Raw genomic sequence first — 26,308 nt, 5'->3', positions numbered from 1 at the left:
ATCACGCCAACGGCAAGGCTTTCGAACAAGACTGCGACTGCAGCGGAGATCGCAGCTTCCACCGATACTTGTATGAAATTGGTACCAGATGAACCATCATTTTCGTGCATAAATTATCCGATGCTACCATCCAGGTATCCAAACAGACATCATCCAGGGGTTGATGCGTGCGAAACTAGATTTTCGAAAGACATCTTCTGATTCTAATATGCAACATCTTTGCGCTCTCTGTAGCGCGTATACTTGGATAACCCATATTCGATTGGTCGGTAAAATGCTCACCCAAATCTCCCGATAGGGAATTAACTAGTCGACCGGTAACGTTTCCAAAGCTCCACGTGCTTGATTAACTCTGCTTCCATAGATTCTTCACTTTGCCTGATTTCGCAACACGTCTACCAAACTCTTGACGTTCCTTTCGGTAATTCGATCAGACGACGTGATGTACGAATCGATGCTGACGAGAATTACTTGTATCAAAATTCCGATGTTTTCTGTGCCTGCTCTTTCCAATAAGATCTGTTGCCTTTCAAGTCGTTCCAATTGGATATCGCCGGTAGTAATATTAGTACAAGCCGAGCGCGTTCATGGCTGACCCAAGCTTCTAAAAGTGGCGAAATCTATCTGGCCTTCTGACGCCTCAAAGAATGAATCAGAATCGTGCCCTCCGGGAAGAGTTCATCCTTCATAGACTGTCTATATTCCCTGGTCAAGAACGCTTGCGTACTGACCTATTTCACACTGCATAGACGCCAACGTCCATAACAGACAGGAGACCAGCCGTTCTGATCGAACACAGGGCTGTCGCTGAAGCATACATCGGTCCTAATATCTTTACTCGATCTTTTAGTCACCTGCCAACCTGCTTTCTCTCGTGCGCGTGCATAGAATCATGTCGCACGTCATATAAAGCGTCTCTCCGTCGAATGTGCTTGACCTGTCATTGTCATTGTCACTATGAACAAGACATCTCCCCAGTCGATCCGGACGGATTCGCGTGCCATTGGCAAATCGTACATAGATGGCATCCCCAACTTCACCCCTTTGTCATGGTATGCATTCGCCTTGTATACCTGCCAGATATACCACGTACTCAGGTGGATTCGTGTCAGGTCCATGAAGGATATTCGAGAGGTCATACCCTCGCACCTCTTGGTCCGGAATACCTGCAGAGGATTGTCAGTTCTCGGACGGGACATACTTGTAGCTTGCAGTATTTTTCTGTGCACGCTTCACATTGGCAGATACCTGGACACTCTGGTGGCTTCGACGACTATGGGCTTGGCGCTTCTCTATAGCTTTCGAGCACTTTTGTGGTGCACGTAGTGAGTGTATCTCGATTTTCAGGACTTTTCTTGGGTGCTTACTCGGTCATACAGCTGGATTTTACAAGGCTTCGCTTTAACTGGAATCTGGGTCATCGGCCACGAGGTTTGGTCTTTCTTTACAGTAATCTTCATCTTTCATCTTACGAAGTTGCGTACAGTGCGGGCATGGCGCATTTTCCGCCCACGGCTGGTTATGCGACATCCTTGGATACGTAGGCCACTTGATCCTCCCCCACCCGATTCCTATGTTCGTTCGCTAATGCTAATGTGCACTTTAGGCCTGCCATACATTTCTTTTGACACCATACTTCAGCTGGAAGATATCCCACCATCGACATCACATGAAGCACGCTTCCATAGAGTACGACGAGCCGTACATCCCGAAGACTAGGAGCGACCTTGGAATCCCCGCTGAGGATGAAGACGAGATCGATTACGAGGATTACTTCGGCGATACCCCGATCTACACACTCTTCATGCTTATTCGTCAACAAATACTCGCATTTCCCGCGTATCTTGGTATGCCGCAACGAATATATCTTGCTCATACACGGCTGAGTATACCTCCTATTATCCTTTACTTCAGTTTCCAATGTGTCTGGACAGGCGCGCTATCCAAAGTGGACAAACCATTACAATCGTAAGCACAGCTTCGTTTCACCTTGACATGTAGCTAAATTGCACGTGTGACGTTAGCCGACAGCGTACTCTTCACGCGCGAACAGCGCTCCGCCGTTTTGATGTCCAACCTGGGCATTCTTTTTATGGGATTCACTCTGAAATGGGGGTGCTCTCGATGGGGTACATCGACCGTTGTTCAATACTACGCTATGCCTTGGATTTGCGTCAATCACTGGTTTGTCATGATCACATACCTACAGCATACCGATCCAGCCCTACCGCACTACCGCTCCGGGCAATGGAACTTTCAACGTGGCGCCGCTGCGACCATGGACCGAGAGTTCCTCGGGTTCATCGGTCATTTTTTCCTTCACGATGTCGCGCATTTTCACGTCATACATCATTTTTTCCCCAAGATGCCATTTTGTCCGTAACACGACGTTCATTCTTTGATGTAAACTGATGCACGACACAGATCACGCTCAGGAGGCAACGCATCACCTGCAAAGACTGCTCGGGGAACACTACCATCGCTCGAGAAAACCGGTCTTCCAGGCACTTTGGGATAATTACAACAATTGTCAGTTTGTCGAAGACAAAGGTCAGTCGTGTTAACCGTGAATATTCACCCGCAAAACTGATCAAGTCTTTGTACTCAAGGGGATATCGTATTCTACAAGAACAAGCAGGGGCGCAGTCTGTTTCGGGATGGATATTAAACTCGTTATGCACTAACCAGTGTCGAAGAATGTATTCAACATCTTTACTTATTGTTCTCGTTCCAAGCGGAATCTAGATTTGTGCATCTTAAACTCTCGACACCAATCAGTCCAACACATCTGGAAGATAGGCAACTACATATCTCTTGTTTCTAACGCATACTGGTCAGCCTCGACGTCTCGTAGCTACAACTAAGAGCGGATATGAAAACAGCGCGGCTCGAATGTTATAAACTCCCGCAGAAAATGCTTCGTGGTCGAACGATGCAGACAACGTGAGATCATAGTTTAGCAGTAATCGCGCCGTGACTATGAGAAGCTCATGGATTGCTAATGATTTGCCTAAACATCCAAAAGGCCCTGTGCAGATTCATCAGGACCATGTCATTCATCGTTCATAGCGCGTACCGTATGAGAAGGCCATGATGGCCGACTTGCGTGCTCTCGACCCAGGGCCAAGCCCTCCAGGCAGCCACCGCTCTGGCTTGAACGATAGAGGCTCTGGCCAAAAGTTCTCCTCCGAAATCTCTTGAGTATAAGTTGGTACGCTGACAATCGTGTCCTGGGGAATAAATTGATCGTCGATGACAATTCCTCCTTGGGGAACTACGCGAGGAAATCCGCCGAACGGTGTGCCAAGGCGAAGGGTTTCATTTACTACCGCGTTGAGGTAAGGAAGCTCGTCCAAAGTCCCATCAATGAATCCTTCTCCCTGGGTGGAGAGGTGGTCGTCCAACTCTTCCCGTAGCTTATCATAGACATCGCGATGTGATAGAAGGAAGTAGAAAAGGAAGGTGAGGACTCCGGCAGGAGTATCTGAGCCGGCTTGAATGGCAAAGAGGGCGTCGGCGCGTAGATCTTCTGGTGGCAGCTTTTGCCTTGACGGATCACTAGCGCACAGCTGAGAGAGCTCATGATCAATCATTGCATTGAAAACACCTGAAAAATGCGTACTAAGTGCGACGCCAAGTCGTGATGCTCCGCACACGAATCCATGTTCTGACGAGCTGTCATCAACTTCCCTGCGTAATATTCCAGGCGTCGTAATCGGTCTGTCACGGGGAGATGCCAAAGTATCTCAGAAAGCGAAGGGACTTCACCGAGACTGTCGAAAAATATATCAACGTCTCGTCAACAAAGAGGACTGAAATCCTTACATTTCGAACGCAATTGTTGCAGACTGACCACTAGTGATCAAGCCTTCAGGGTCACCTTCTTTCATGAGATCCTGTCGATGAATCGGTATTCCTAGACCATCGTATGAGAGGGGGCGACGAACCAGCCGGCTAGAGTTTCCAAATACGATGTCACCCTACTGATCCTTGAGCTAATCTAGTTGAACGCCACGATAAGTATGATCGCTTACCATCGCATCGTACGCAAAGTGATGCAAACATTGAGAAAGGTTGACCACACCGTTTCCATCGTGCCGCATGCCTATGCATTCAACGAGCTCGAACGCGCGCCGCTCTAACGTGATTTTGTGCTCCTTCAAGCTTTCAATTCTGATAGTCAATTGCAGTCATTGGGACTGGAAATGAGCATACCTGTGTACTGAGAATGCACCTGCCCACTGTCGACGTCGACCGTTGTGCTCTTCAACCTTCCTCATGAAGAATAACCCCTTGCCCTTCGCATCGCCAAACTGGTAGGCACGGCTCTTGTCCATAGGTACAGTACTGGCATAGATGGGAGAGACTGCGACATGAGAGTTGATGGATAACGTGTTGGGGCCTCATTTTAGGAGTTTCAGCCAGTGAATTGGAAGCGTAAAAAAAACTGACCTATGCGGACATATTTTCCGTATCTCGCGTGAAGGCCTGCCACGATCAAATGGCGGCGCCCTGAGTAGACGATGTATGCTGTTTGCAGACTTGTTATCTTATGGATGAGTGGCCCAGGGAATCGATATAACGGATGAATAGGTGACACCCGATATGCGATGGTAGTGAGAGTAGTGGCGCTGTCATGCAGGAAGATGGTCTTGAGTGGGTCACTGAGGAGCTGCCATCTCTCCACATAGCCGTCAAAGAATCTGATAAGATAGCATCCGAAAAGAATGGCCATATGGATCGCCAGTGCCACGTCGCCCCGCACAGGGCATTTATGCAGAAATATACAGGTCAGCTGAAACAGCGATCACTGACGCGTAAGTCATGTCCCATAGAGATCGAAAACTCAAACTCACAAAGCCCGCAAGGAGTGGGGTCGCATAATCCATGAAAAATGCTGCTTGGGTAGATGTGAGAGGCTGGAGCGGTTACACGCCATGATTACAGTGATTCGATATTTATTTGGACCCCAACAACATAAGATTTCGAAGCTGCAACCCCTTCAATGGCATCAGAGTATCAGATATCCACCTATGAAGATAAAGCTGAACGCTGAACTTCGTTTGTTTGTGGCAGTCACCAGTGCTCAGTAGGCTCGGACATAGCCGGGATTTTTAATTCCGCTCTGCTATGCTCTAACGCTCTGTCAACGAGGAGTTCATCACTGTCCGTGGGTCGGGCTTCATTCCCAGTGCCGATGACAAAATGGCCCTAACACGATGCCATTGGTGGGTGCGGTATCCTGTGTCTTGGCATCTAACGCTGGGATAGTAGGTTGTCTGTTCCGGTATAGCATGTGAAGTGAGTCTTAGAATCAGACCCTTCTGCCTTCTGTTCTGCAAACTGATGGTCTTTCAGCGCTCTTCTAGGTCTGGCTGTCACACCGGTATGATCTGGCATGATACTTCGATGTTTTTGATCTGCATGAGGTTTCCAGGGTATGATTCCATCTCACACCTCCTATTTCTGGACATCCTTCACAACAGATACCTTCGCCGCACGCCACGAGGTCAGCCAGCCCGAGATCTTCGTTTGAACTTTGATGCAAGGGCTGGTCATATGAGCGTTTACTGGCTGATGTAGAATCATAGGTCCCCTAGTTGGACCGTGATCTCGAACGACGTTGCCTCTTGGTCAGGACAGCCCGTATCAGTGCTTTTGGTAGGCTGTTTCATTTATTTTCAAGTCTTTCTGGCTATATATATAGTCTTGTGACCGGGTTCGCCGCGCTCAACTTTCGCATGAAAGCTAGAGCACGGCCATATCTCTGATGTATTCCACCCTGATCAAGCTTGCATTTCTCGTAGCAGGTGCAATATCGTACTATGTCTCGTTCACACCACCAAACCCAGCACCGACCAAGGAGGACAGAATATACGACGGTCAACTGTTTGATCGTATTGTTCGAAATCTTTCTATTGTGACTAAGGTTCGCTCGATGCTTTATTCTTGCACGACGGCCCTCATCATGTTGGCACAGACCGCTGTTGTTATATCATTCACATGCGAGTTCCTAGTGGTCGCTGCAGTGGGTTTTCCCCATGCATTCTCCGAACACCGCATCCTCCCCATGCTGTGTCCTCACAACATGCCCGACCCTGATCTCATGGCATCCGTTCACCCATCATTCGGCTTCGGTATCGCCTTCATGTTCGTGGGGTTGTGGATTCGATTTTGGTGCTTTAAGACCTTGGGGATGCTTTTCACGTTTGAGGTGACGACGCGGCCTTCACATCGATTGGTTGTGACAGGTCCATATGCCTACGTCCGTCATCCGAGCTACGTTGGTGGCGTTCTGCAGATTGGGGGGCTCCTCCTGGCCCATTTTTCTCCAGCAGGGTGGAATCGACAGTGTGAGATCATGACCACTCCTGGTGGTTGGGCAGTTTCAGCATATGTAGGTTTGGCCTTATTTTCATTCATGTCGTGGTGGAAAAGGGGTATAGTTGAAGATGAGCTACTGGGAAAGAGGTTTGGGAGCGAATGGGATCGTTATTGTGCAGATGTTCCGTGCAGGTTCATACCGGGTATATACTGATTACGGGGTTTTTCGACAAAATTCTCGAAATATATCGTCAATTTACGTTCCCGGAAGTCCTGTTGTATTTTGGACCCCAAATCCCCCAATTTGAGTTCTACACGGTCCAAATGTACGCTACGTGACATTTGCAGGAACAGCTGGGACTTCTCGGGGTTCGGAGTGAGAAATTATGAATCTCCATTCCAATCTGTGTTGCCCCACCCTGCGCGCGTCAAGATAAGAATTCGTTTCAGCGCTCCGCGTCCATCATTGAACGTTGAACACCGGAAGACCCTGCAAGACCACGAGGGTCTGTTCTGTGGGATCTGTTCTATCGTAGTATGCCGTCCCAAATTTGATTCGGCAACTACATCACACCAGTCTGGACCTTTCTTGCACCTGCTCCAGCGGCTGAAACATCGATAGTGCACACATCGCACGATGCAATGTCGTTCGGATTGATCATACTTGTATATTTCCCAGACGAGATGATCGCTTTGAGTGCTGACTGAATACTCACATCCCTCCAGGCACAGTAACTTATTTGCTCTACTGAAGAACCTCGATGGGGGTAAACCGCTCACAGTGCGTTACTTGATAAGCCTAGGGAATCATCGTACAGTTTCTGCCCCTCATTCGAACGGCTTGAGAGCTATCGTCATGTCCTGTGTCCCCTCACCTTCAGACCATGCCCTCGTGGATATTCAAGATACATACGGAGCTCTGTTCCTAGGTGTCGTCGTATCTGTGGCGTGGGTATTCTTAGTGATTCTCCCTCTTTCACATAGCTGTAAATTTTACAGTTTTCTTGGAATAGCTACCGTGCAAGGTTGGATCTTCTGGTTGAACTATCCAGATGATCTTCTCCGTACAAAAGTGACGGTACGTTATCGATCTGTTCGAATCCATCGACGGTGACCATACGGAATGTTGCAGGTCCTCGTAGTCTGGTACGGCGTTTGTTGCCAAAACGTCTCCCAGTTTTAATTAACGGAAAGACGTACTCAGGATTCTTGAGTTCATTCGGTGCTCTTTCGGAGTCCATGCTGTGTACCACTATGTCGTCATTCAATGGGGAAACCCGGCTGCATTATCGAAATCTATATGGTGCGCGTAATGTGTCTCTTTCCTAGTCAAATGCTTCCATTGATATGAATGTTTACGAGCAGGAGTCGCGATGTTCGTCCAACTGTTGACTTACTGCCGAACATTTCCGCTGACTTGGTTATATTATTCCAGGTTAATCTGCTCATCACCGTCAGTCGTCTAACTTGCATTTGTGTCGCACCGCTGATCCTAATTCGGGTGTAGGCTTTGGTTCAAGTCATTGTTCATTGGTATTTTGCGTATCGGGTGAAGATTTGTGCGTTGAATCCTTCCATCTTATCCATATATATGTGACGCTCCTATCAGTGAGCAGGGGGAACTGGGTTTTAGTCTCGATAATTGTGAGTATATGTGGCTGCTTATTGTGAGCATTTACCAACGGCGGTTCCATTCTAGGGTATCTTGGCGTTCGGCAATTTCAGTCAGCTTAATTTCGTTTTTCGGTTAGGTGTCTTACATTTTGACATGGGACAGGTATGACCACAGGTGCGTCTATTTCTCTCCGCCTTTTGAAGGTTTGTTCGAATTACCTTCCGAGCAGCGACATATGGTGCAAGGTCAGTTTATGAATTCACGATTCTGTGATCATTTTATCTTACATTTTGTCTGTGCTCATCTCTCCAGCGTCGCCGCCAGTACATATTCGAAGATCGAAGGCCAAAAGACATTATCGACCGTATGAGGTCCTCACCATTGGCTTTGTGCATATGAAACTCACAAGATTTTCAGGAATTCTCCACTGCAGCTTTGTCGTGCGCGATCGCTACAGATATATGCATCACATTCTCCTTGATGTATTACCTTAGTCAGATCAATCGCGCAGGTTCCGGGTTAGTCAAAAACTCTCTGCGTCAAATGCTATCTGACAACAACTCGCATTGAATGCACGGTAGACTTAGGGACGTAATCAATCGCCTCATCTTCTATGCGATCAATGTTGGAATGATAACGAGGTACCCCCTCCTCGACTCTACTAGAGGGTCGGCAACTTATAACCGTCTGTAGCATGGCAGACGTTGTAGTGCTCATACTGGTGCGCGCTCTTCTATGTTTCGCAGAAACTTGATCGTGATCAATATGCATTGTTTACATTTCAGAGCTCGATCAGTCGCAAGGTCTGGACTCACGAGGGTCTTTATTACTTCGCTATCTACGAAATAGTTGGCGGCTGTACGTGTTTATCTCTTTTTTCCCAAGCTCTCACTCAATGGACATAAAGTCTACGTGAATTCGCTGCTTGCTACGTGCGTAGTAGTACTGAGTTCGATTGGATACGGATACTGATACACGACGCTGCAGTTTGAACGCCAGGAAGGGTCTACGAGGCGCTGATGTCCATGTATCATCCCTTCAAGCGGCTTCGCCTCCACCCACAGAACCTGAGGTAGATTCATTTTCCTCGAGCAAACCAGCGCACCTGTTCAGATGTGTTACAGCGTAGTGCCATTGTTATTTCACAGATGGCTTCCAATAACTTAGGCGCCGTGAAAGATAGGGTACGAGAAACTACAGTGTTTCATTATATCAGGAGCCTGACATGATGATTCCCAGTCCAAGGGATTCGCCGTCAGTGTCGTCTAATATTCTTGCTGCACCAGCAGTCGTGGTATCCTTTATTGTGTCTGATTTTATGGCCGATATCTTGACGTCGATTGAGAATGGATATGTGAGCTCATGTCCTCAGTTGGATTTCCTCTTTTTTATGCTACGCACTTCACGAGTGCTTGATTTTCAAGTTACCTGACCGCAAATGTACTCCATTTGATTGCTGATATTCGATTAATGTCCACGGAAATTCTGATACACCCATCATTGAACACGATTGCGTGCTTGCTAATACACACAAGAACTCGAAGTTCAAACACCAAACGTTTACTTCAATCCCATCCTGTTTCAGCTTCGATCAAGTCGATAAATGTGTCAACAACCATCTCTTCCCACCCAATATATTCGAACATCTTCGGGTCCGCTTCAATCTGACTGGTATCAGTGATCGGGAAGTGGCCTGGGGCAGCAGGCGCGTTTTCAAGCGAAGGAAGCCTGTTGACCACGCCAGGCCATTTCTTCGCTAAAACACGGACAGCGTCCTGCCAAATTAATTGCTCCGCGCACATAAGGTATCTCTTTGACTGGATATCCTGAGGCACAGGGGGGACGTTCAAGATCTCTCCTGTAATGACCTAACAGGCCGTTGGCGCTGATTTCCGATCTTCTAGGGATAAGGAATCAAGAGTGGACGCTCAACTAGACGCAACGTCAAGCTCCGGGTGCTCCGCAGCAAATTTCCAACTGGCCTTCTCGGACAAGAGCTTCGTCGCACAGTATACCCAGAACGGGTCGTGCGTGCTATTGATGACCTCTTCCCTGGTGACATGGCCCCAATCTTAGACAGAAATCATCAGGGGACTGGGATGCCAAAAGCGCGTTGGAGACACACCTTTGTAGGTGATCACTTTTCCTGTCCAATAATCCGCGGGATCACCAGCTAAGAATAGGGATCAGATGATCCGGAGCCGCAGCGAACAGGAGAGAGGCTTGCGCTCCAAGGTGCTAGCCCACGTGGCCGTCATGACGAACTTTTTGACCTTGTATTTGACAGCCTGTCGTAAGACGTTCAGCGAGCCTTCAAGAGCGCTCTGAGAGGGGCATCATTACATCATGCAATCAGAAGTTATAGAAAAAGCCGCGTACTTCTAGAGAAGACTTTACTAGGTTTTACCGACAAAAGGCAACGCGGCATCTGAAGCACAGCAAAGGGCGCCGTCCAGCAAGCCACGGCTCACGCGGGGCATGACCCACCTTGAAATGGTTCCGTCCGTGATTTCTACCACCGTGGTGCGGTCGTTGTCATTGATGATCATGTTCCGAAGCTTCTAGGTCTTGAGGCCACAAGTGAGACTGTCAAGGTATCATAGGTCAGCAAGTGCGGGATCTTGAGATGACGGCAGAATCGTATCCGTAGGCAAGTAGCCCCAAGGCAATATGGGAGCCCAGATGCTCCAGTGACCTGAGGTGCTGTGTCAGCATTTGACGGCATTTGGGGGCTTGAAATATACCACGACAATGTGTTTGTTCGACATGAACGACTTGGAGAAGCTAGATCGCCAGTCTAGTGGCGAAGCCCTTTCGTCTGTTTGAGATTCAGATAACATAGTCTAGGGAAATGGGTTGTTGGGTGCGAGCTGGGTCCTGCGAGGGCTGACCGTTGACCTGTCTCTTTCTAGTTCCGGGAAGACCAGGCTTCGTGACGTCACATGCCACGGAACCATTGTGACACGCGTTCCTTATTGAGGCAGCATTGAGGCGCCGCTGATCGCAGGGGATCTCATCTATTCCCCGGGTCTCTCGCCAGACGGCTTCCAATCCCGGTAACTCGGTGATGCAATCTCAGCGCTCCGCGCCGCTTCGAAAAGATGTGATCTAGTCTATGTACCCTTGTTTGCCCCCGGCCTCCATGAATCATCCGCCGGCAGCTGCACACACCCTTCTACCATTTTCTCTTTGCTGCCATGATTGGCTGGATAGTTCTCTTGGTGTCAGTGCTGTTTGTCTTGAAGAGTCGCTTCTCGGATTCGAAATTGCCTCCAGGCCCACCAAGGGGTCTTTTTGGAGACAATCGAGCACAGATGTCTGCCAAGCCTTACAAGACTTGGACACAGCTAGCGAAAAAATACGGTGCGTCATGATAGCAGACAAAAGGAGGCTCGATCGAGAAACAGACAGTCAACCAACAGGACACATATTTTCCTTCGTCATTGGCAACAAGGTCGTAATTGGTAACTGTTCCGTATGCGATCCCGAAAATGTTCTCATATCATTCTCCTGTCCTCATAGTACTCAACACTGCTCAGACTGCATGGGATCTGCTCGAGAAGCGAGGAGAGATATACTCCAGTCGACCAAGATCTATCATGGGGTACGTCTTAGTACGGCCTCATGTGCGCACAGTCGACTGTCTCTCACAAATCTGTGTCTTTGACTGCAGGCATGAGATTCTTTCTCGAAAAATGTGGGGTTTGGGCATGGCATACAATGATAAATGGCGGAAATGGCGCAAAGTAAGACTCACAGCGACCATGCAACGCTGCTCGCTCACTCTCGACCGGCAGCTTCAGCACTCCTGCTTGAATACAAAGTATGCGGTCAATTACCAGACGTTTCAGATGCTCGAGTCTTCTATTCTGCTACACGACCTCCTCGACGATCCCGCAAAATACTCAACTCATTTCACAAGGTAAGAGTCTGTTTTTCGTTCATATGTTCATTCGTGACTGACTGCGGGACATCCTCCGCAGATTTTCAACTTCTATGGCATTCACTATCAGCTATGGCGGTCGTATCAAAAGCTTGGACGATCAAGTTGTCAAAGACAATGCGGAGGCTGGACGAGGTATGTCACTCGCATCAAAACGGTACCCATCTGTTCTCATGGGCTCTTCAAGCATTTGGAAGCGCCCAGTGAGTATCGGCTCTGGGTATCACACCAGGATTGCTCGACAGGTGATTTCGTTCCAGAATTCCCGGGAAATACATCGTTGAATCCGTGCGTGTTTCTCGTCGTCGTCTGCTGCCACTCACTTTCATTGTATCTTAGTGGCCCAGCCTCTTATGGCTCCCGGTACGTTTTCTCCTTTCAAGGTCTTGTTAGCTTCACGAATTCAGTCACCTCTCAGAAACGTTTTCAGTGGTTCAGATGGGAATTCGAGAAGAGGCGTTTGATAGACTTGCAGCTCTACTTGAGCTGCTTTCAGAATGTCAAACGTCGGATGGATTCCGGCATCGTAAAGCCATGTTTGTCGACAAAAATGTGGGAAGAGGGCCCGTCTGAAGAGACCACCGAGGTCGAGATGGCTTACTATGTCGCGAGCCCATTTTCCGCTGGAATTTCGACTGTATTTCTTTCACACACCATCGCAGAGAACTGTACTGACGACATATTCGTCTGCATTCTCTTTAGATTTCCTCTGCGCTGGATGTCTTCCTACGTGAGTTGGGCTGTCTTGCATTGTAAATTTTCTAATTGGACCTTGGTTCCTTTTTGAGTCGCTATGTTACATTTTCCCGACTGTGCACGGCGCGCTCAAGCTGAGTTGGACTCTGTCGTCGGACGGTCTCGCATGCCGACCTTCGATGACCAATCATCGCTTCCATACCTGCGCGCATTGATCAAGGAGACAACGAGGTATGCGCCTACCTTATGTGTGGTGGAAATACGACTCGTTGAATAACAATTCACAGGTGGCGGGTTGTCGCACCGATGGGGATGCCTCACGCAACGACGGAAGACGATGTCTACGAGGGATATCATATCCCCAAGGGAGCGACGGTATTCGGAAACATCTAGTTAGTCAAGGTCATCTCCGAATCATCGTTCCCTGACCACTGTGCAGTATGATTTCTAAGGACCCTGAGTTGTTCCCCGAGCCCGAAGCGTTCAAGCCAGAGCGGTTCATAGACGCGACGGATCCGAGGCTCGTGAACTTCGATCTACCGTTTGGTTTCGGCCGCCGCATATGCCCTGCGCAACATGTCGCAGAGCAGACTCTGTTCATTACCATCGCAAGGTAAGCAACCCTGACATTGAACCTTCCCTAGCCACATCATCGCCGTCGTGCTCATACACTTGCCAAGGATCCTCTGGTCATTTGATATCGCTCCCGCATTGGACAAGGAGGGCAAGCCCCTTCTCCCTGACCCCGATGACTTCAGGAGCAACTTGACTGCGCGGCCTGCGCCGTTCGATTTGCAGCTCACCGTCCGCGATTCCGAGACTCGTAAGGTGATCGTGGCAGAGGCGAGTCAGAGTGCGGATGCGTTGCGAGAGTGGGAGGGATGACTCTGTCGTAGCGGTTTCTGTGATGGATCAAGGTGACCCATACGGTTCGGCTTCATGCTTCAGTTTTTTGTATTCTTCTTTTTTTTTTGTTTGAAAACAAAGAACTTCTTGCGGAACACGCCTGACTCGACACATTGACTGTGAGTCACAGACATGTCGGTCAAATGATTTCATGGATCACTGTCAAATGTCTGTCAAATGTGGATTCGAGTCGGTGCGCGGACGCTTGATGGGTACTCTGCTCATGAGTCGGCACGCTATAAGATTGACAGCAGCATCCAGATGACCTCTATGTTGTGACTCACTCCATTCATAGGTGTTCGCGTTCAGTGCTCAGATTTAGGGTACTATCGTTGCACCGGAGTTGCAAATGGTATGAGAGGTTCAAAATCGAATTCCTCATAGTGAATTTTGACGGAACCTCTTGAAAAAATTCACAGTTATTTATTTAAGCACTCTTCAAGTATCAGAGTTTTTGCGAGAGCAGAAATTGGGCGCAGCAGTGAGGAGGCAATGAATAATGGTTTTTAGGGCAAAGGTATCTGAGAGGTGCTCAAGATCTCTCAGATCCTAGGGTTCAATTACAAACAAAACAAAATTAGAATATGAAAAGATAAGGACTTCTTTTTTAGGCAACCACCACCAGCACCCTAAGTGACAACTGGATATGGCAACCTCTTTACTTCCTTACTCACAAAATACTACTCTAAGCTTCACTTGATTACACCTAAGGTCATTGAGAGCACAACCTGACTATACCTAAACAGTCTGCCCTGCCTTCCAAGGTTGGTGTTATAATCATGGTCTGCTGGCATCTGAAAAAACCTCCTCTCTTAATTAGATCTAATCATTCAAAATACTAAACTAAGCTAATTAGAATATATTATCCATAATTAACTTTATGACCAAATTTGCAATTAAGGGGACATTGTCTATATTATTACATTCCAATTAAAATCTACAACCTAATTACAATTTGACATATCCTAAATCCAAATTATATAAGTGCTACAATTTTATTTCTACTATATTCTTTATTTTCTGTTGGTTTACTATATTATTGTCTAGTGTCTAAATTCAAATATTAAAAGCCCTGATTTTTAGGGTATTTATTGACCTCTTTATATATAGAATAGATAAAAGATAAATGTATAAGAAACTTAGAAATATTGAGATTGCCTTATTTATATCAACATATTTAGGTTATAAGGTAAATAATTTAGACCTTGTGTTACAAAACGTCTTGCTTATGTTTACCTACCTTTCTCACCTTCTTGATAAGGACTCGCAGGACCTTTCTCCTGACCATACCTCGCGTTCCCGCTCCATTTGATACTTGGTCTGTGCTCCTGCTTGTACATATTTATAGATACTGCGGTGCAGGGTGGAAGCCTTAGGCTATCCACTTCTGTCCAATCTAAGGACTGCTGTTCACACAGTCTCCTCTGATTCCAAGACATTAGTCTGATCAGTCCCTCGACTCCTCCTAAACCCTTCAAGTATTGTTTGTGGCCTAGGATCTCCTCGTCTCGAATAGCCATTCGTGACATCTGGATAGCCTCTCTTCACACAAATCCTACTCCACCCTTTCCTTGCAGCAGAACACTAGCTAGCTACATACGGCGTTAGGCAGTCCCCAAAGACAAACGTCCGTCGACCATAATAGTTACTATACACCTCGAGCAAACGATTGGACGATTCCACTTTGGTGTGGGTCGTTTCAGGTTGTAGAATACTTCTATCTGGTAATCAACCCAGTGGAGGTACGACCGAAACAATTGCACTTGACATTACGTATGGTACTATACCAGAAGCAGAAATACTATACCCGACTAGGAAGAGCTGCTGTTGCCTTGACCCTCGAACCTTGATCAGGTCGAGACTAGCGCGGGCTCTTTGATCTAACAAGACGACTTCTCAAGGTCTAGGAAGACACGTAGGGCGAGTTCCGCACGGAACCGACTACCTGAAATACGCAGATACATTTGTCCACTTTGGACAACCCATCAGAAGAACTTCCAAGGGAAATTGGGTCTACATAGGAGGACAAAATAGCGGAAAAACAGTTGATGCCCCACTAGTACCCTGGAAAGATAGGAAAGCACCCCTCAGAACCGTTGACTCCCCTACCCGAACGAGACCCGTCTTATCACCAATCGATATCCCTAAAGAAGATATCGATATCCCTAAAGAAGATATTGAAGACACCCCAATTCCTGCAGGAGTATTAACCCCAATCGACGAAGAAGACCCAGAGCCGGTAGCAGGACCAAGTCAACCGAATCCAAACCCGAATCCAAATCCACAACCAAACCCCTTACCAATCACAGGAACCACAGACGACAAAGACAAAATGTCAGATAAAGGGAACAAGCCAAAAGACTTCGATGGAACGAGGTCAAAATACAGAGAATGGATCTACAAATGTCATATATACATTCTAGCCAACCTGACCAAGTATGACACGGACATGAACAAGACACTCATGGTCCTATCGTATATGAGGGAAGGAACAGCTTCACTGTTTGCACAAAAATACTACTTCGACAGAGAACTTCGGGAGTACAAAGCAACGGAAACCAAAAAAACATGGGGAATGTTTAAAGACTTCTTGAAAGAATTAGCCACCGCATTCAAAGATGAAAGTCTCGAACAGAAGGCGAGACAGAAATTATTCACGATGAGAATGGGAAAGCGATCAGCAGACAAATTCGTCACGGACTATCTCATGACGGCAGGAGAAAGTGGATTCGATCTCGAATCTACCGTTGATTATTTCCACCGAGCCATACACTTGGAAATCCTCAAACAAATCCACAGACTCCCTGATATGCCGACAACCATGGACGATTAGGTAAAATACACCCGAAGATTCGATAACCAATGGAGGGAGCTACAGAGCATAAAAAGCTCCATACCCTCTGCTGCCGTTCGACCAAGCAACCCCTTCCGTTACAACTCCTCTAACGCTCCATCATCTATGAACAACTCTGTCGTCCCCATGGCCGTAGATACAGTCCGAACGACCCTCACAGACGAAGAACGCAACCGCCTCAGGATGGAGGGTGGGTGCTTTTACTGTCGCCAGAAAGGACACATGGCAAATCAATGCCCTGTCAGGGGTTCGTCTAGGGTATATGAAGGGTCAACTGGACATGTTCAACAGGGTAGTAGAACGGTGGGGAACCGCTCGGCTCAGACCAGCAGTAGGATGGGAGGCGGAGGAAGCGGCTATGGCCGAGCGTTCTCGGCAGGAACTCCAGGCAGTACTCAGGGAGGCACTACGGCGCAAGGTAGAAGCATGGCGACGACTAACCCGTTCCGGGCCAGACTCGCAGCTCGCCAAGCCCACGCACCCGGACCAGATGCGCCTGTACGTGAGGAGGAGCCTGAGATTAGCCGAGAAGAGATCCAAAGGGTTATAGGAAAGATGAGATGGGACGAGCAGGAAGCACTCCTTCAGGAGTTAAGCGAGATAAGCAAGCGAAAAGAATCGGATTTTTAAATAGGCCTATGGCTCCAGTGTACCATAGACCCACTCCAAATCCCCCTGTAAAAACATTCATACGGCTCACTAAATCCAATCAGAAAGCATCTATGAGGATAAACATGCACTTGAAACACAAAGAGGGAACCACCGAAGCCCGAGTATTAATCGATTCAGGAGCAGAAGGGCTTCTCATCAACAAACAATTTTGTTTGGACAATAACATACTGATGCAGAAAATCAATAAACCTATCCCTGTGTTTAATGTGGACGGAACAGCCAATGATGGAGGAAAAATCACCAACAAAGCCTGCCTGCTTATGAGAATGACGAACGAAGAAGGTGATTATCACAATGAACGATGCAAATTACTGGCCGCTAACCTAGGAGGAGAAAATATAATCCTAGAAACGGACTGGCTACATGAACATAACCCACAAATCAATTGGGTAAAGAATAGTCTCACATTTTCAACTTGCGCTACCACATGCCTAGTCAGCCGACCTAAATTCACCATACAAGCATTAGCACCTACCCAGTGAAGAAAAAACAGAACAGTTGGGTATTCCAGAATAGAAGATGATTTGGAAGAAAACAAAACTGAAGACACCTTCTTTTCCGAATTCTACGAAGAATGGTATTACCAAGATCCACTAGAAGTGCATCCCCTCGAAGCAATTCACATCGGTTCCATTGGAAACAAGTCACAACCACTGGCAGAAAAAGCAAACAAAACAAAAACGAAACAACCTATTGAGGAAATAGTCCTGGCATATGTTCTTAAATGATTCGCCAAAATCTTCAGCCAGGAAGCTTCACAACGACTTCCAGAACATTCACAATGGGACCATAAAATTGATATGAAACCAGGATGGGAACCGACAGGATGTAAGCTATATCCCTTGACAGAAGAAGAAGAAGACCAGTTACACGAGATGCTTCAAGAACACTTGAAGCGGGGAACCATTAGAATATCCAAATCCCCACAAGCGTCACCCTTCTTCTTCGTAAAAAAGAAGGAAGGAAGCTTGCGACCGGTTCAAGATTATCGGAGACTGAACAAGTGGACAGTAAAAACAAATACCCACTACCCCTGATTGATGACGTAATAAGAACCATTGCCAAATCAAAAGCAAGGATCTTCTCCAAGTTTGATGTCAAATGGGGGTATAACAAAGTTCAAATAGCAGAAGGTGACGAATGGAAGACAGCCTTCATGACTAAATTTGGCCTATTTGAATGCCTTGTAATGTTCTTTGGTCTTTGCAGCTCGCCCACCACCTTTCAAACTATGATGAACATCATCTTCCATGACCTCATTGTTGCGCAAGTCCTTGCAGTCTACATGGATGACATCCTAGTGTTCACAAAGACCATTGAAGAACATAGGCGCGTAATGACCCAGGTCATGCAAATACTTTTGGACAACGACTTGTTCCTGAAGCCTTCTAAATGCACCTTTGAGACAGACACAGTCGAATACCTCGGGTTTATCATTTCCGCGGATAATATATCCATGGACCCGGTCAAGGTCGATGGAATTGCCACCTGGCCAACCCCGAAGAACCTAAAAGAAGTACAGTCTTTGCTCAGCTTTGGAAACTTCTATTGCAGATTCATCAAAGACTTCGCTACCATGGCCCGACCTCTCAATGACCTCACAAAGAAGGATGTACCATTTGAGTGGACTCACGAGAGGAACAAAGCCTTTGAACGGTTGAAGCATTGCTTCACATCTACTCCCGTCCTTATCTACCCAGACGGTAATCGCCCATTCTGCCTTAAGACCAACGCGTTGGACCCCGCTTCTGGCGCCATCCTATTGCAATAAACGCCCAATGATGGATGGCACCCTGTCGCTTACCTGTCTAAATCTTTCAATGCAGCCGAGCGGAATTACGATATCTTCGATAAGGAGCTACTTGCTGTTATACACGCCCTCAATCACTGGCGCGTGTACCTCGAAGGTGCATGACACCCGTTTGAGATTTGGTCCGACCACAAGAACCTCCTGTACTTCTCTACTGCAAGAACTCTTTCCCGCCACCAAGCACGTTGGTCACTCTTCCTCTCCCGCTTCAACTTCACCCTCGTCCACAAACCAGGCATTACCCACCGACCCGATGCTCTGTCCAGGTGTCCAGACCTAAAAGAGGGGGTAAAATCTGACAACAAAGATCAGGTGATACTACAACCCCAAATATTCGTTCAAAGCGCGACAGGACAAGGAACGGTTGAAATGCTCGACAGCCAGCTGAGACAAAAGCTAAAAGAAGTCACGGCTAAAGATAGAGAAGTAACAGAAGCAATGGAGCTTATCAAAGCATCAGGACCTAGAGCACTCTCAAAAGGCTTACAAGAGTGGAATTACGAAGACAACATTATCTGGCATAGAGGAAAAATATACGTTCCGCCAGACGATGAACTTAAAAGACAAATCACAAAAATATACCATGATTCACCAGCAGCTGGACACCCAGGAAGATGGAAGACCTATGTCCTAGTATCAGACAACTTCTGGTGGCCAGGAATGTCCACATTCATAAAGGAATACGTAACGGGATGCGCAACATGTCAATATACCAAAAACATCACGCATCCCACACGCACCCCGCTTATTCCAAACGAAATACCAGAAGGACCCTAGCAAACAGTCACAATGGACTTCATTACGGATCTTCCCCAAGTAGGACCATATAATACCATGCACGTAACGGTAGACAGAAGCACCAAGGGCGTTGTCTACACCCCATGTGATAAAACCATAGACGCCAAAGGAACCGCTGACCTCTATATGAAAAACATCTGGAAACAATACGGACTTCCAAGGAAGATCATATCCGATAGAGGTCCACAATTTGCGGCCAGATTCACAAAGGAACTATGGAAAAAGCTAGGAGTAACAACAGCACTATCAACTGCCTACCACCCAGAAACAGATGGAGAAACAGAAAGAGTCAATCAAGAGCTAGAACAGTACCTACGAGCATTCTGCAACTATGAACAAACGAATTGGCCTGAATTATTGCCATATGCAGAATTCACACACAACATTAGGGAACATTCAGCAACTCACCAATCGCCATTTGAACTCATGTATGGCTATAATCCAACCTTTGTACCTCCGATCACGCCGAGATCTAACATCCCAGGCATAGAACAAAGGTTGGGAAGGCTAGAACAATTACGGCAAAAAACGAAGGCCAGCCTAGAAGTTGCAGCTGAACTAATGAAAAGGAAAACAAAGTCAAATTAGAAGCAGGACAGAAAGTTTGGCTATTGGGAAAAAATATCACTACCACGCACCCAAAAAACAAACTAGCCCCGAAACTGCATGGACCATTTGAAATAGAAAGCAAACTAGGACCGGTGACGCACAAATTGAATCTTCCGCCAACGTGGAAAATACACCCCGTATTCCACGCCTCGTTAATCTTACCTTATCAAGAAATAGCCGCACACGGCCCCAACTTCGAACAACCACCACCTGACCTCATAGACAGACAGGAGGAATAAGAAGTCAAAGAAATTCTTGACAAGAGGAAACAAGGACACGGGTATCAATACCTAGTACACTGGAAAGGATACCCGAGCTCCGCGGATGAATAGGTCACAAGAGCAAACCTAGGGAATGCTAAAGAACTTTTAGAAGCATACGACGCGCGACATCATAACTTACCACTACGAGCAGCTCTCACAAACATCAAACAAACAAAGTCCGAAACATATAAAAACCCGAATTCAATCATTGCAATTCCCTTATCCCTTCAATCGCTTATTCACTCCCCCAGCAAACATGTCTTCCAGCAAATCCATCTACCTCTCCTCTAAAGACACTCTCATCGAACGACCTTACGAAGAAACACCCTCCACTGAACCCTCTATTCCCTCGACTCCCGAGATGTTTATAGTAGAAGAACGATCCGTACCATGGGACACGGACGAAGAACAAGCAGCGTGGGAGGCAGAAGAAGGATTCAGCGAGTATCTGGAGGGACTGGACGAGAACAAATGACGACAAGATGAGATGATCAGACGACTCACAGAGGACTTCGACAGACCCTCACCTTCCCGCTCCCCCTCTCCACCACCCCTTATCCGCATGCAGGACGAGGGGATCATATTCCCCGATAGAGAGACGTACCTGACAACTCCCGTCACCTACATGATGGGACTCATCGAAAGAACACCGAACACTGAGTTTGTGTTAGGACCCACATGACCAGAAATACAAAGAGCGTTAGAGATTTTGGAAGAGGAGAGGAGCTTTGTCCGACACGCACAGAGGGCTCTGCAGATCCGGGAAGGAACGCTCATCGCCCGAATCAATGCGGGCGAGAGAAGGCTTATGGATTTGAATCAAACTACACGCCTCCAAGACTTCTTTCATCCCACCGACAACATCACCCCCGTCACTGAATATCACATGCCTACCACGGCTATGGTATCTTGTGCCTTGTCTTCGGCCTCAAATGGAGCACCACTTCGCCCAATGCCGGGGGCTTATCCCACGGAATGCAGCAGGGGAAGGGATATCTATAGATTTACGCAGATTTCACCTCGCTACCACGTCATACCTGCACGACTGGGAGTAATCCACTCCTCTACCCAAACTCGACCTCCCCTCCCCTTCGTTGAATATGACTCCAGCGAGTCCGACACCCAACCCATTGTCCTCCGTCCTCGAGGTGCTTAAAGAACGAGATACTGACGTCCAGTACGACGTAAAACTGCTGGGGCAAATGATGGTCCGAATCCATTGGGCCAGTACCCACTGCCATGATGAGACGAGGGACTTGGTTCTGGAACGCAGTCCCCACATGGTTGGTAACGAGGTGGGGTATCATGATGTCCGTACTCAAGAGCTATCGCGTCATGACTCGACTGTGGGCAGCAAGAATCTGTGCCCTAAGTATTATTTTGTATGATTCGGTTTACATGCATTGCTTATGTTTTTCCTGGACTATTACTTACCGTCTCTGGCACTGATGGCCTAGAGGGGGGGGTAATGTTACAAAACGTCTTGCTTATGTTTACCTACCTTTCTCACCTTCTTGATAAGGACTCGCAGGACCTTTCTCCCGACTATACCTCGCGTTCCCGCTCCATTTGATACTTGGTCCATGCTCCTGCTTGTACATATTTATAGATACTGCGGTGCAGGGTGGAAGCCTTAGGCTATCCACTTCTGTCCAATCTAAGGACTGCTGTTCACACAGTCTCCTCTGATTCCAAGACATTAGTCTGATCAGTCCCTCGACTCCTCCTAAACCCTTCAAGTATTGTTTGTGGCCTAGGATCTCCTCGTCTCAAACAGCCATTCGTGACACCTTGTGGCTCAGTGGTTTAGAGCACTAGTTTGCAGGCATGAGGTTGTTGGTCCAATTCTGGTAACTAGATTTTTACCTGTTGTGTTGCAACGGCGCAACCATGCATCTAGAAAACCACCCCTTTGTATTAAGCTCTGATTAGTTCTATTTATGCATAATTAAGAACAATTAGGATTGGACATTTTTAGCTTACCCCCCTCTAAACCTGTTCTAATTAGACATAATTTTCCTAAATTAGGAATTATTAGGATTCATTATAACTTGCAATTTCGGAAAAATCATAATAAATCAAGCATCACAGTTTTCATAGCCTTCTTATAAAGTCATGTCTATTAGAGCACTAATTCAATACCTAAACACAGAATATACCTTATAACAAACTTGCCTTCTGCCAGAGTTAAACCAACAACCTCATGTATGCAAGCACCCAGGACAGATGCTCTAAGCCACTAAGCCACAAGGTCTAATATATAAACTTGGTAATCAAAATAAGTAGACATAATATAGGCAACCTCAACATCTCTGATTTTATTTAACATTTATCTTTCCTCTATCTTATAAATAAATAGGTCAATAAATAACTAAAAAGTCAGGTCTTTCAGGATTTAGTTTAAACACTAGCTAAGAAGATAATAAACCAATGGAAAATCAATAAACCACTTTATATAGGATAAAAATAAATTATGGCACTTATACAATTTGGACTGAGAATGTGTAAAACTATGATTAAGTGTAATATTCAATGGGACTCTACTAGTATAGACAATGCTACCTGAATTTGCAAATTTGATCAAAAACATGATTATGAATAATCAAGATCCAATAAGAGAGAGAGGTTTTCCAGATAGCCACTAGTGAGGTAGAGGGTGGGGACAAGAGTATATGTATGGCATGCCTATATATAAATAAGCACAAGATTGTTGGAGGTGATCTTTATATGCTTAATGCATATATTTCCTATATGGCAGGCAAATATATCATTCTGGCACCACATATATGACTGTCTTTTCCACAGCCTAATAGCTAGAGGAAAACACCAAGTTTGAGCATCTTCTGTATAACAAGGCAATAATCAATATAAATAGTGCTAAAAATTGTAATATCAATAGTGATGATGATTGTGTGCTGCACAAGACAGTATTAGCCACTATATTAATAGACAAGGTCTATAAGGCTGCATATAGCATATCCCTAAGTCCAACCCACATGTTGTGTCCTATAATGACCAGTAGCAGGCATTGGCTAACAATGACAACTTTAATGATCTTATGTGCAAGAACAAGATACCTAGGTCTTCATAGCCTCTTGTGGCAGCTGCCAAGCTGCCAACAAAGTGGCTGGGGACATCAATGCACATTTCTCTCTTTCTATATCCCTTATAAAAGTAGCTGGAAAGTCAGCAAAAGAGCTACAAGATAATGGTATAGGCATATATGAAGGAGAGTAATATGCTGAAATAGTATAGAATGTGCCACATCTTTACCTTCTCACTGATAGAGCAGTAGTACTTACTATTTCCTACTACTAATTAAAGACTTCTTAGTATAGAATTAATGCTAATATTATGAAATTAGAAACCAATCCAATGCTCACAATATGTTGCTCCCAATTAGGAAATTAGACACTTTTAGATACTATTAACACTTTTAGATACTTTTAGACACTATTAGATATAATCCAGAGCTAATACAAGGGGATGTTTTTCCAGATGCTTTAAAAGGTATGAGATTGAAACAGCTGCTTAAATTGGTTATTTTAGAGGAGACATTTAGGTGATGCATAGCAGATATGTATCTTTCCTGTCTCTAGCAATTTGAAGACTTGATCCTTGTTATTATCCTTGTTGATTGCCAAGGCCTAAATCTTGAGTAGGGGCTCTCTATTGTGTATCTCAGATATGACCCTATGGTGTACAAAGTTCAGTTGGTTGACCTATCTCTAATGTAAGGCATGGTAAGTAGTATTCTCTAAGAAAACAAAGCACCAACCTGATCTAACTGTAACACTTTCAATAGACAGATCACTACAACAAGTCATTGACTCTATGTTAATTCTGCCATGACTGTAAGCATTGTGAAGATGAGTGACTTGCCTGCACCAGTTGGTGTGAGAATAAAAGTGTTGTGCCCCTCCAATATCTTGATTGTGCCCCTCCAATATCTTGATTGTGGCTTTGATCTGCCACTGCCAAGGTCTGTAGCCAAATATCTTCTCAGTTTTATTGACTAATTCTGATCTTGTCAGTGTTTTTGGAAGCCAAGGCCATTTTTCCTGTTTTCATTTCTGGTGGGTGTCTTAGGGGGTGTTCTTAAATTGGAATCCATCATTTAAGCCAGAATCATAGTGTTTTGTGTTTTTTGATGAGGCAGTAGCATACACACAATCTAATCTTTGTCGACAGATCTGAGATATTAGATAATCAGTGATGACCTTTTGGGGTTCGAAACAATTAGTAGCTAGCTGTTAGAGTTTACGAGGCCGACTAATAGAAGCACGAGCAAACGAATGACTCAGTGCGTGTAGACAACGACTCATATATATAACAAGTACCTAATAGAAGCGCGAGCAAACGAATGACTACGGTAAGTCAGTAAAAGATCTACGAAAGTGTGAATGGTATAGTAGCTCACCTCAGTGCGTGTAGACAACGACTGAGGTGCTCGATAACGACGAACGTATGGTAACGATAGTGTGTTCGGAGTGTGAATAGGAACTGTATAGTACCAAGGCATCAACTCCGCAAGGTAACATGTCCGAGTGAGTCCATAAAAGGAAACTGATAACATATTATGTAATAGTCCGTTTGAAGTCAAAACATACCACTGTGCCTTCGTGCACGTTTGTCGCTGCAGTAAATCTCAACACTCCCCCTCAAACTGCATGGAGTCCTAAGAGTATGGCCATCTTCTCTACCTTCGGGCGCGGGAGCACCTTTGTGAAGATATCAGCAACCATCTCATTTGTCGGACAGTAGGCAAGAGTGATGCGGCCCTCATCAACAGCCTCGCGAATGAAGTGATAACAAATATCGATATGTTTTGTGCGCGCATGAAAAGCATTGTCGCGCGCGAGGGCAATCGCAGACTGGTTATCACAAAACAGTGAAATAGGTGCTGTGCGGGGTGTGCCGAAGATGTCGGCGAGAAATGCACCGAGCCAGAAAGCTTCCTTCGAAGCATGTGTGACAGCAACGTACTCAGCCTCGGTGCTCGAAAGAGCTACGATGGCTTGCTTCTTGGCTGACCAGGACACAGCACCTCCATCGATGAGGAATGCATAGCCCGAAATCGAGTGGCGATGCTCCTGTGATGCCCAATCTGCATCCGAGAAACCTTCAAGGCCACGCTGTTCTGTCCCAAACACCAGTCGGTAGCTTCGCGTGCCTTTTAGGTATCTAAAAACTCGCTTCGCACCTTCCCAATGAGCCTTCCCAGGGTTCTGCATAAATTGCGAGAGGTGCGTGACCGCAAACGCAATGTCAGGTCGGGTCCCGCATGCTGCGTACATCAGCGAACCGATCGCCTCGCGAAACGGCGTGTTCCGCATCTCCTCATACTGGCGAGGTGTCGAAGGTGACTGGGTGCTGTTCAAAATGAAGGAGGGGTCAAGGGGTGTCGTTAGAGGGTTGGCTTCGTCAAGATTGAACCGTGCGATGATCACATCGATGTACGCGGCCTGCGAGAGTGAAAGAGTGCGGGCCTGCCTGTCCCGCTTGATCTCAATGCCAAGTAACCAGTGGATCGGACCGAGATCTGTCATCTCGAAGATCTGCTTCAGTCCCTCCTTGATTTTCTCAAGGTGTCGTCTCAAGCTCGCAAAGATCGCCAGGTCATCCACTGAAGCTGCGACTATGATGATGCCGTTTTCGAGTCGGCACCAAAAGATGCCATGGTCAACTGAGCAGCGCGTGAGCTTCAGCTTAGCGAAAGCGTCGCAGAGCCACTTGTACCAGCGGCGTCCCGACTGCTTGAGGCCATAGATGGTTTTGTGGAGTAGACACACCTTGTGTTCTTCGCCCGGTTTTGCAA

The 26,308-nt window shown here is 46.4% G+C and overlaps 12 protein-coding genes across 12 annotated transcripts; 9 read left to right on the top strand and 3 right to left on the bottom strand.

Moving 5' to 3' along the window:
- Positions 1-957: 957 nt before the first annotated feature.
- Positions 958-2,564, top strand: desa12 (Delta12-FADS-like protein; the record flags this gene model as incomplete). The annotated part of the gene is made up of 7 exons (XM_009549653.1): positions 958-1,325; positions 1,380-1,431; positions 1,487-1,540; positions 1,607-1,847; positions 1,915-1,968; positions 2,025-2,375; positions 2,425-2,564. The coding sequence occupies 7 exons, from the start codon at positions 958-960 to the stop codon at positions 2,562-2,564; spliced, it is 1,260 nt and encodes a 419-aa protein (XP_009547948.1).
- A 270-nt stretch (positions 2,565-2,834) lies between these two features.
- Positions 2,835-4,889, bottom strand: cyp23 (cytochrome P450 monooxygenase 23; the record flags this gene model as incomplete). The annotated part of the gene is made up of 9 exons (XM_009549841.1): positions 2,835-3,028; positions 3,077-3,569; positions 3,623-3,775; positions 3,828-3,896; positions 3,948-3,980; positions 4,035-4,164; positions 4,216-4,402; positions 4,453-4,795; positions 4,857-4,889. The coding sequence occupies 9 exons, from the start codon at positions 4,887-4,889 to the stop codon at positions 2,835-2,837; spliced, it is 1,635 nt and encodes a 544-aa protein (XP_009548136.1).
- An 881-nt stretch (positions 4,890-5,770) lies between these two features.
- Positions 5,771-6,538, top strand: HETIRDRAFT_419247 (uncharacterized protein; the record flags this gene model as incomplete). Its single annotated transcript, XM_009549840.1, has 2 exons — positions 5,771-5,929; positions 5,981-6,538. The coding sequence occupies 2 exons, from the start codon at positions 5,771-5,773 to the stop codon at positions 6,536-6,538; spliced, it is 717 nt and encodes a 238-aa protein (XP_009548135.1).
- Positions 6,539-7,180: 642 nt separating this feature from the next.
- On the top strand, positions 7,181-8,632 carry HETIRDRAFT_477123 (uncharacterized protein; the record flags this gene model as incomplete). The annotated part of the gene is made up of 11 exons (XM_009549839.1): positions 7,181-7,272; positions 7,324-7,406; positions 7,519-7,627; positions 7,690-7,699; positions 7,760-7,777; positions 7,832-7,883; positions 7,934-7,968; positions 8,024-8,070; positions 8,252-8,303; positions 8,357-8,457; positions 8,521-8,632. 11 exons carry the CDS (start codon positions 7,181-7,183, stop codon positions 8,630-8,632), a joined length of 711 nt encoding a protein of 236 aa, XP_009548134.1.
- Positions 8,633-9,504: 872 nt separating this feature from the next.
- HETIRDRAFT_428054 (uncharacterized protein) lies at positions 9,505-10,488 on the bottom strand (the record flags this gene model as incomplete). Its single annotated transcript, XM_009549838.1, has 5 exons — positions 9,505-9,807; positions 9,883-10,010; positions 10,065-10,112; positions 10,152-10,263; positions 10,411-10,488. 5 exons carry the CDS (start codon positions 10,486-10,488, stop codon positions 9,505-9,507), a joined length of 669 nt encoding a protein of 222 aa, XP_009548133.1.
- Positions 10,489-11,081: 593 nt separating this feature from the next.
- On the top strand, positions 11,082-13,463 carry cyp62 (cytochrome P450 monooxygenase 62; the record flags this gene model as incomplete). The annotated part of the gene is made up of 13 exons (XM_009549837.1): positions 11,082-11,403; positions 11,462-11,543; positions 11,613-11,861; positions 11,923-12,017; positions 12,070-12,085; positions 12,143-12,170; positions 12,222-12,245; positions 12,301-12,519; positions 12,585-12,612; positions 12,671-12,809; positions 12,866-12,970; positions 13,018-13,191; positions 13,259-13,463. 13 exons carry the CDS (start codon positions 11,082-11,084, stop codon positions 13,461-13,463), a joined length of 1,686 nt encoding a protein of 561 aa, XP_009548132.1.
- A 2,353-nt stretch (positions 13,464-15,816) lies between these two features.
- On the top strand, positions 15,817-16,317 carry HETIRDRAFT_117292 (uncharacterized protein; the record flags this gene model as incomplete). Its single annotated transcript, XM_009549836.1, has 1 exon — positions 15,817-16,317. One exon carries the CDS (start codon positions 15,817-15,819, stop codon positions 16,315-16,317), a length of 501 nt encoding a protein of 166 aa, XP_009548131.1.
- Positions 16,318-16,464: 147 nt separating this feature from the next.
- On the top strand, positions 16,465-16,968 carry HETIRDRAFT_117293 (uncharacterized protein; the record flags this gene model as incomplete). The annotated part of the gene is made up of 1 exon (XM_009549835.1): positions 16,465-16,968. One exon carries the CDS (start codon positions 16,465-16,467, stop codon positions 16,966-16,968), a length of 504 nt encoding a protein of 167 aa, XP_009548130.1.
- A 1,549-nt stretch (positions 16,969-18,517) lies between these two features.
- HETIRDRAFT_322691 (uncharacterized protein) lies at positions 18,518-18,676 on the bottom strand (the record flags this gene model as incomplete). Its single annotated transcript, XM_009549834.1, has 1 exon — positions 18,518-18,676. One exon carries the CDS (start codon positions 18,674-18,676, stop codon positions 18,518-18,520), a length of 159 nt encoding a protein of 52 aa, XP_009548129.1.
- A 396-nt stretch (positions 18,677-19,072) lies between these two features.
- Positions 19,073-19,360, top strand: HETIRDRAFT_18173 (uncharacterized protein; the record flags this gene model as incomplete). The annotated part of the gene is made up of 1 exon (XM_009549606.1): positions 19,073-19,360. A coding segment is annotated over one exon (288 nt), but the record flags the coding sequence as incomplete, so codon positions are not given.
- A 1,386-nt stretch (positions 19,361-20,746) lies between these two features.
- On the top strand, positions 20,747-21,172 carry HETIRDRAFT_452686 (uncharacterized protein; the record flags this gene model as incomplete). The annotated part of the gene is made up of 2 exons (XM_009549833.1): positions 20,747-20,934; positions 21,010-21,172. The coding sequence occupies 2 exons, from the start codon at positions 20,747-20,749 to the stop codon at positions 21,170-21,172; spliced, it is 351 nt and encodes a 116-aa protein (XP_009548128.1).
- Positions 21,173-24,338: 3,166 nt separating this feature from the next.
- HETIRDRAFT_171926 (uncharacterized protein) lies at positions 24,339-24,579 on the top strand (the record flags this gene model as incomplete). Its single annotated transcript, XM_009549832.1, has 2 exons — positions 24,339-24,472; positions 24,525-24,579. The coding sequence occupies 2 exons, from the start codon at positions 24,339-24,341 to the stop codon at positions 24,577-24,579; spliced, it is 189 nt and encodes a 62-aa protein (XP_009548127.1).
- Between the last annotated feature and the right edge of the window lie 1,729 nt (positions 24,580-26,308).

The sequence above is a fragment of the Heterobasidion irregulare genome (genome assembly GCF_000320585.1).
Source record: "Heterobasidion irregulare TC 32-1 unplaced genomic scaffold scaffold_07, whole genome shotgun sequence".
NCBI classification, from domain to species: Eukaryota; Fungi; Basidiomycota; class Agaricomycetes; order Russulales; family Bondarzewiaceae; genus Heterobasidion; species Heterobasidion irregulare.
This window is presented reverse-complemented; position numbering and strand designations above follow the sequence as displayed.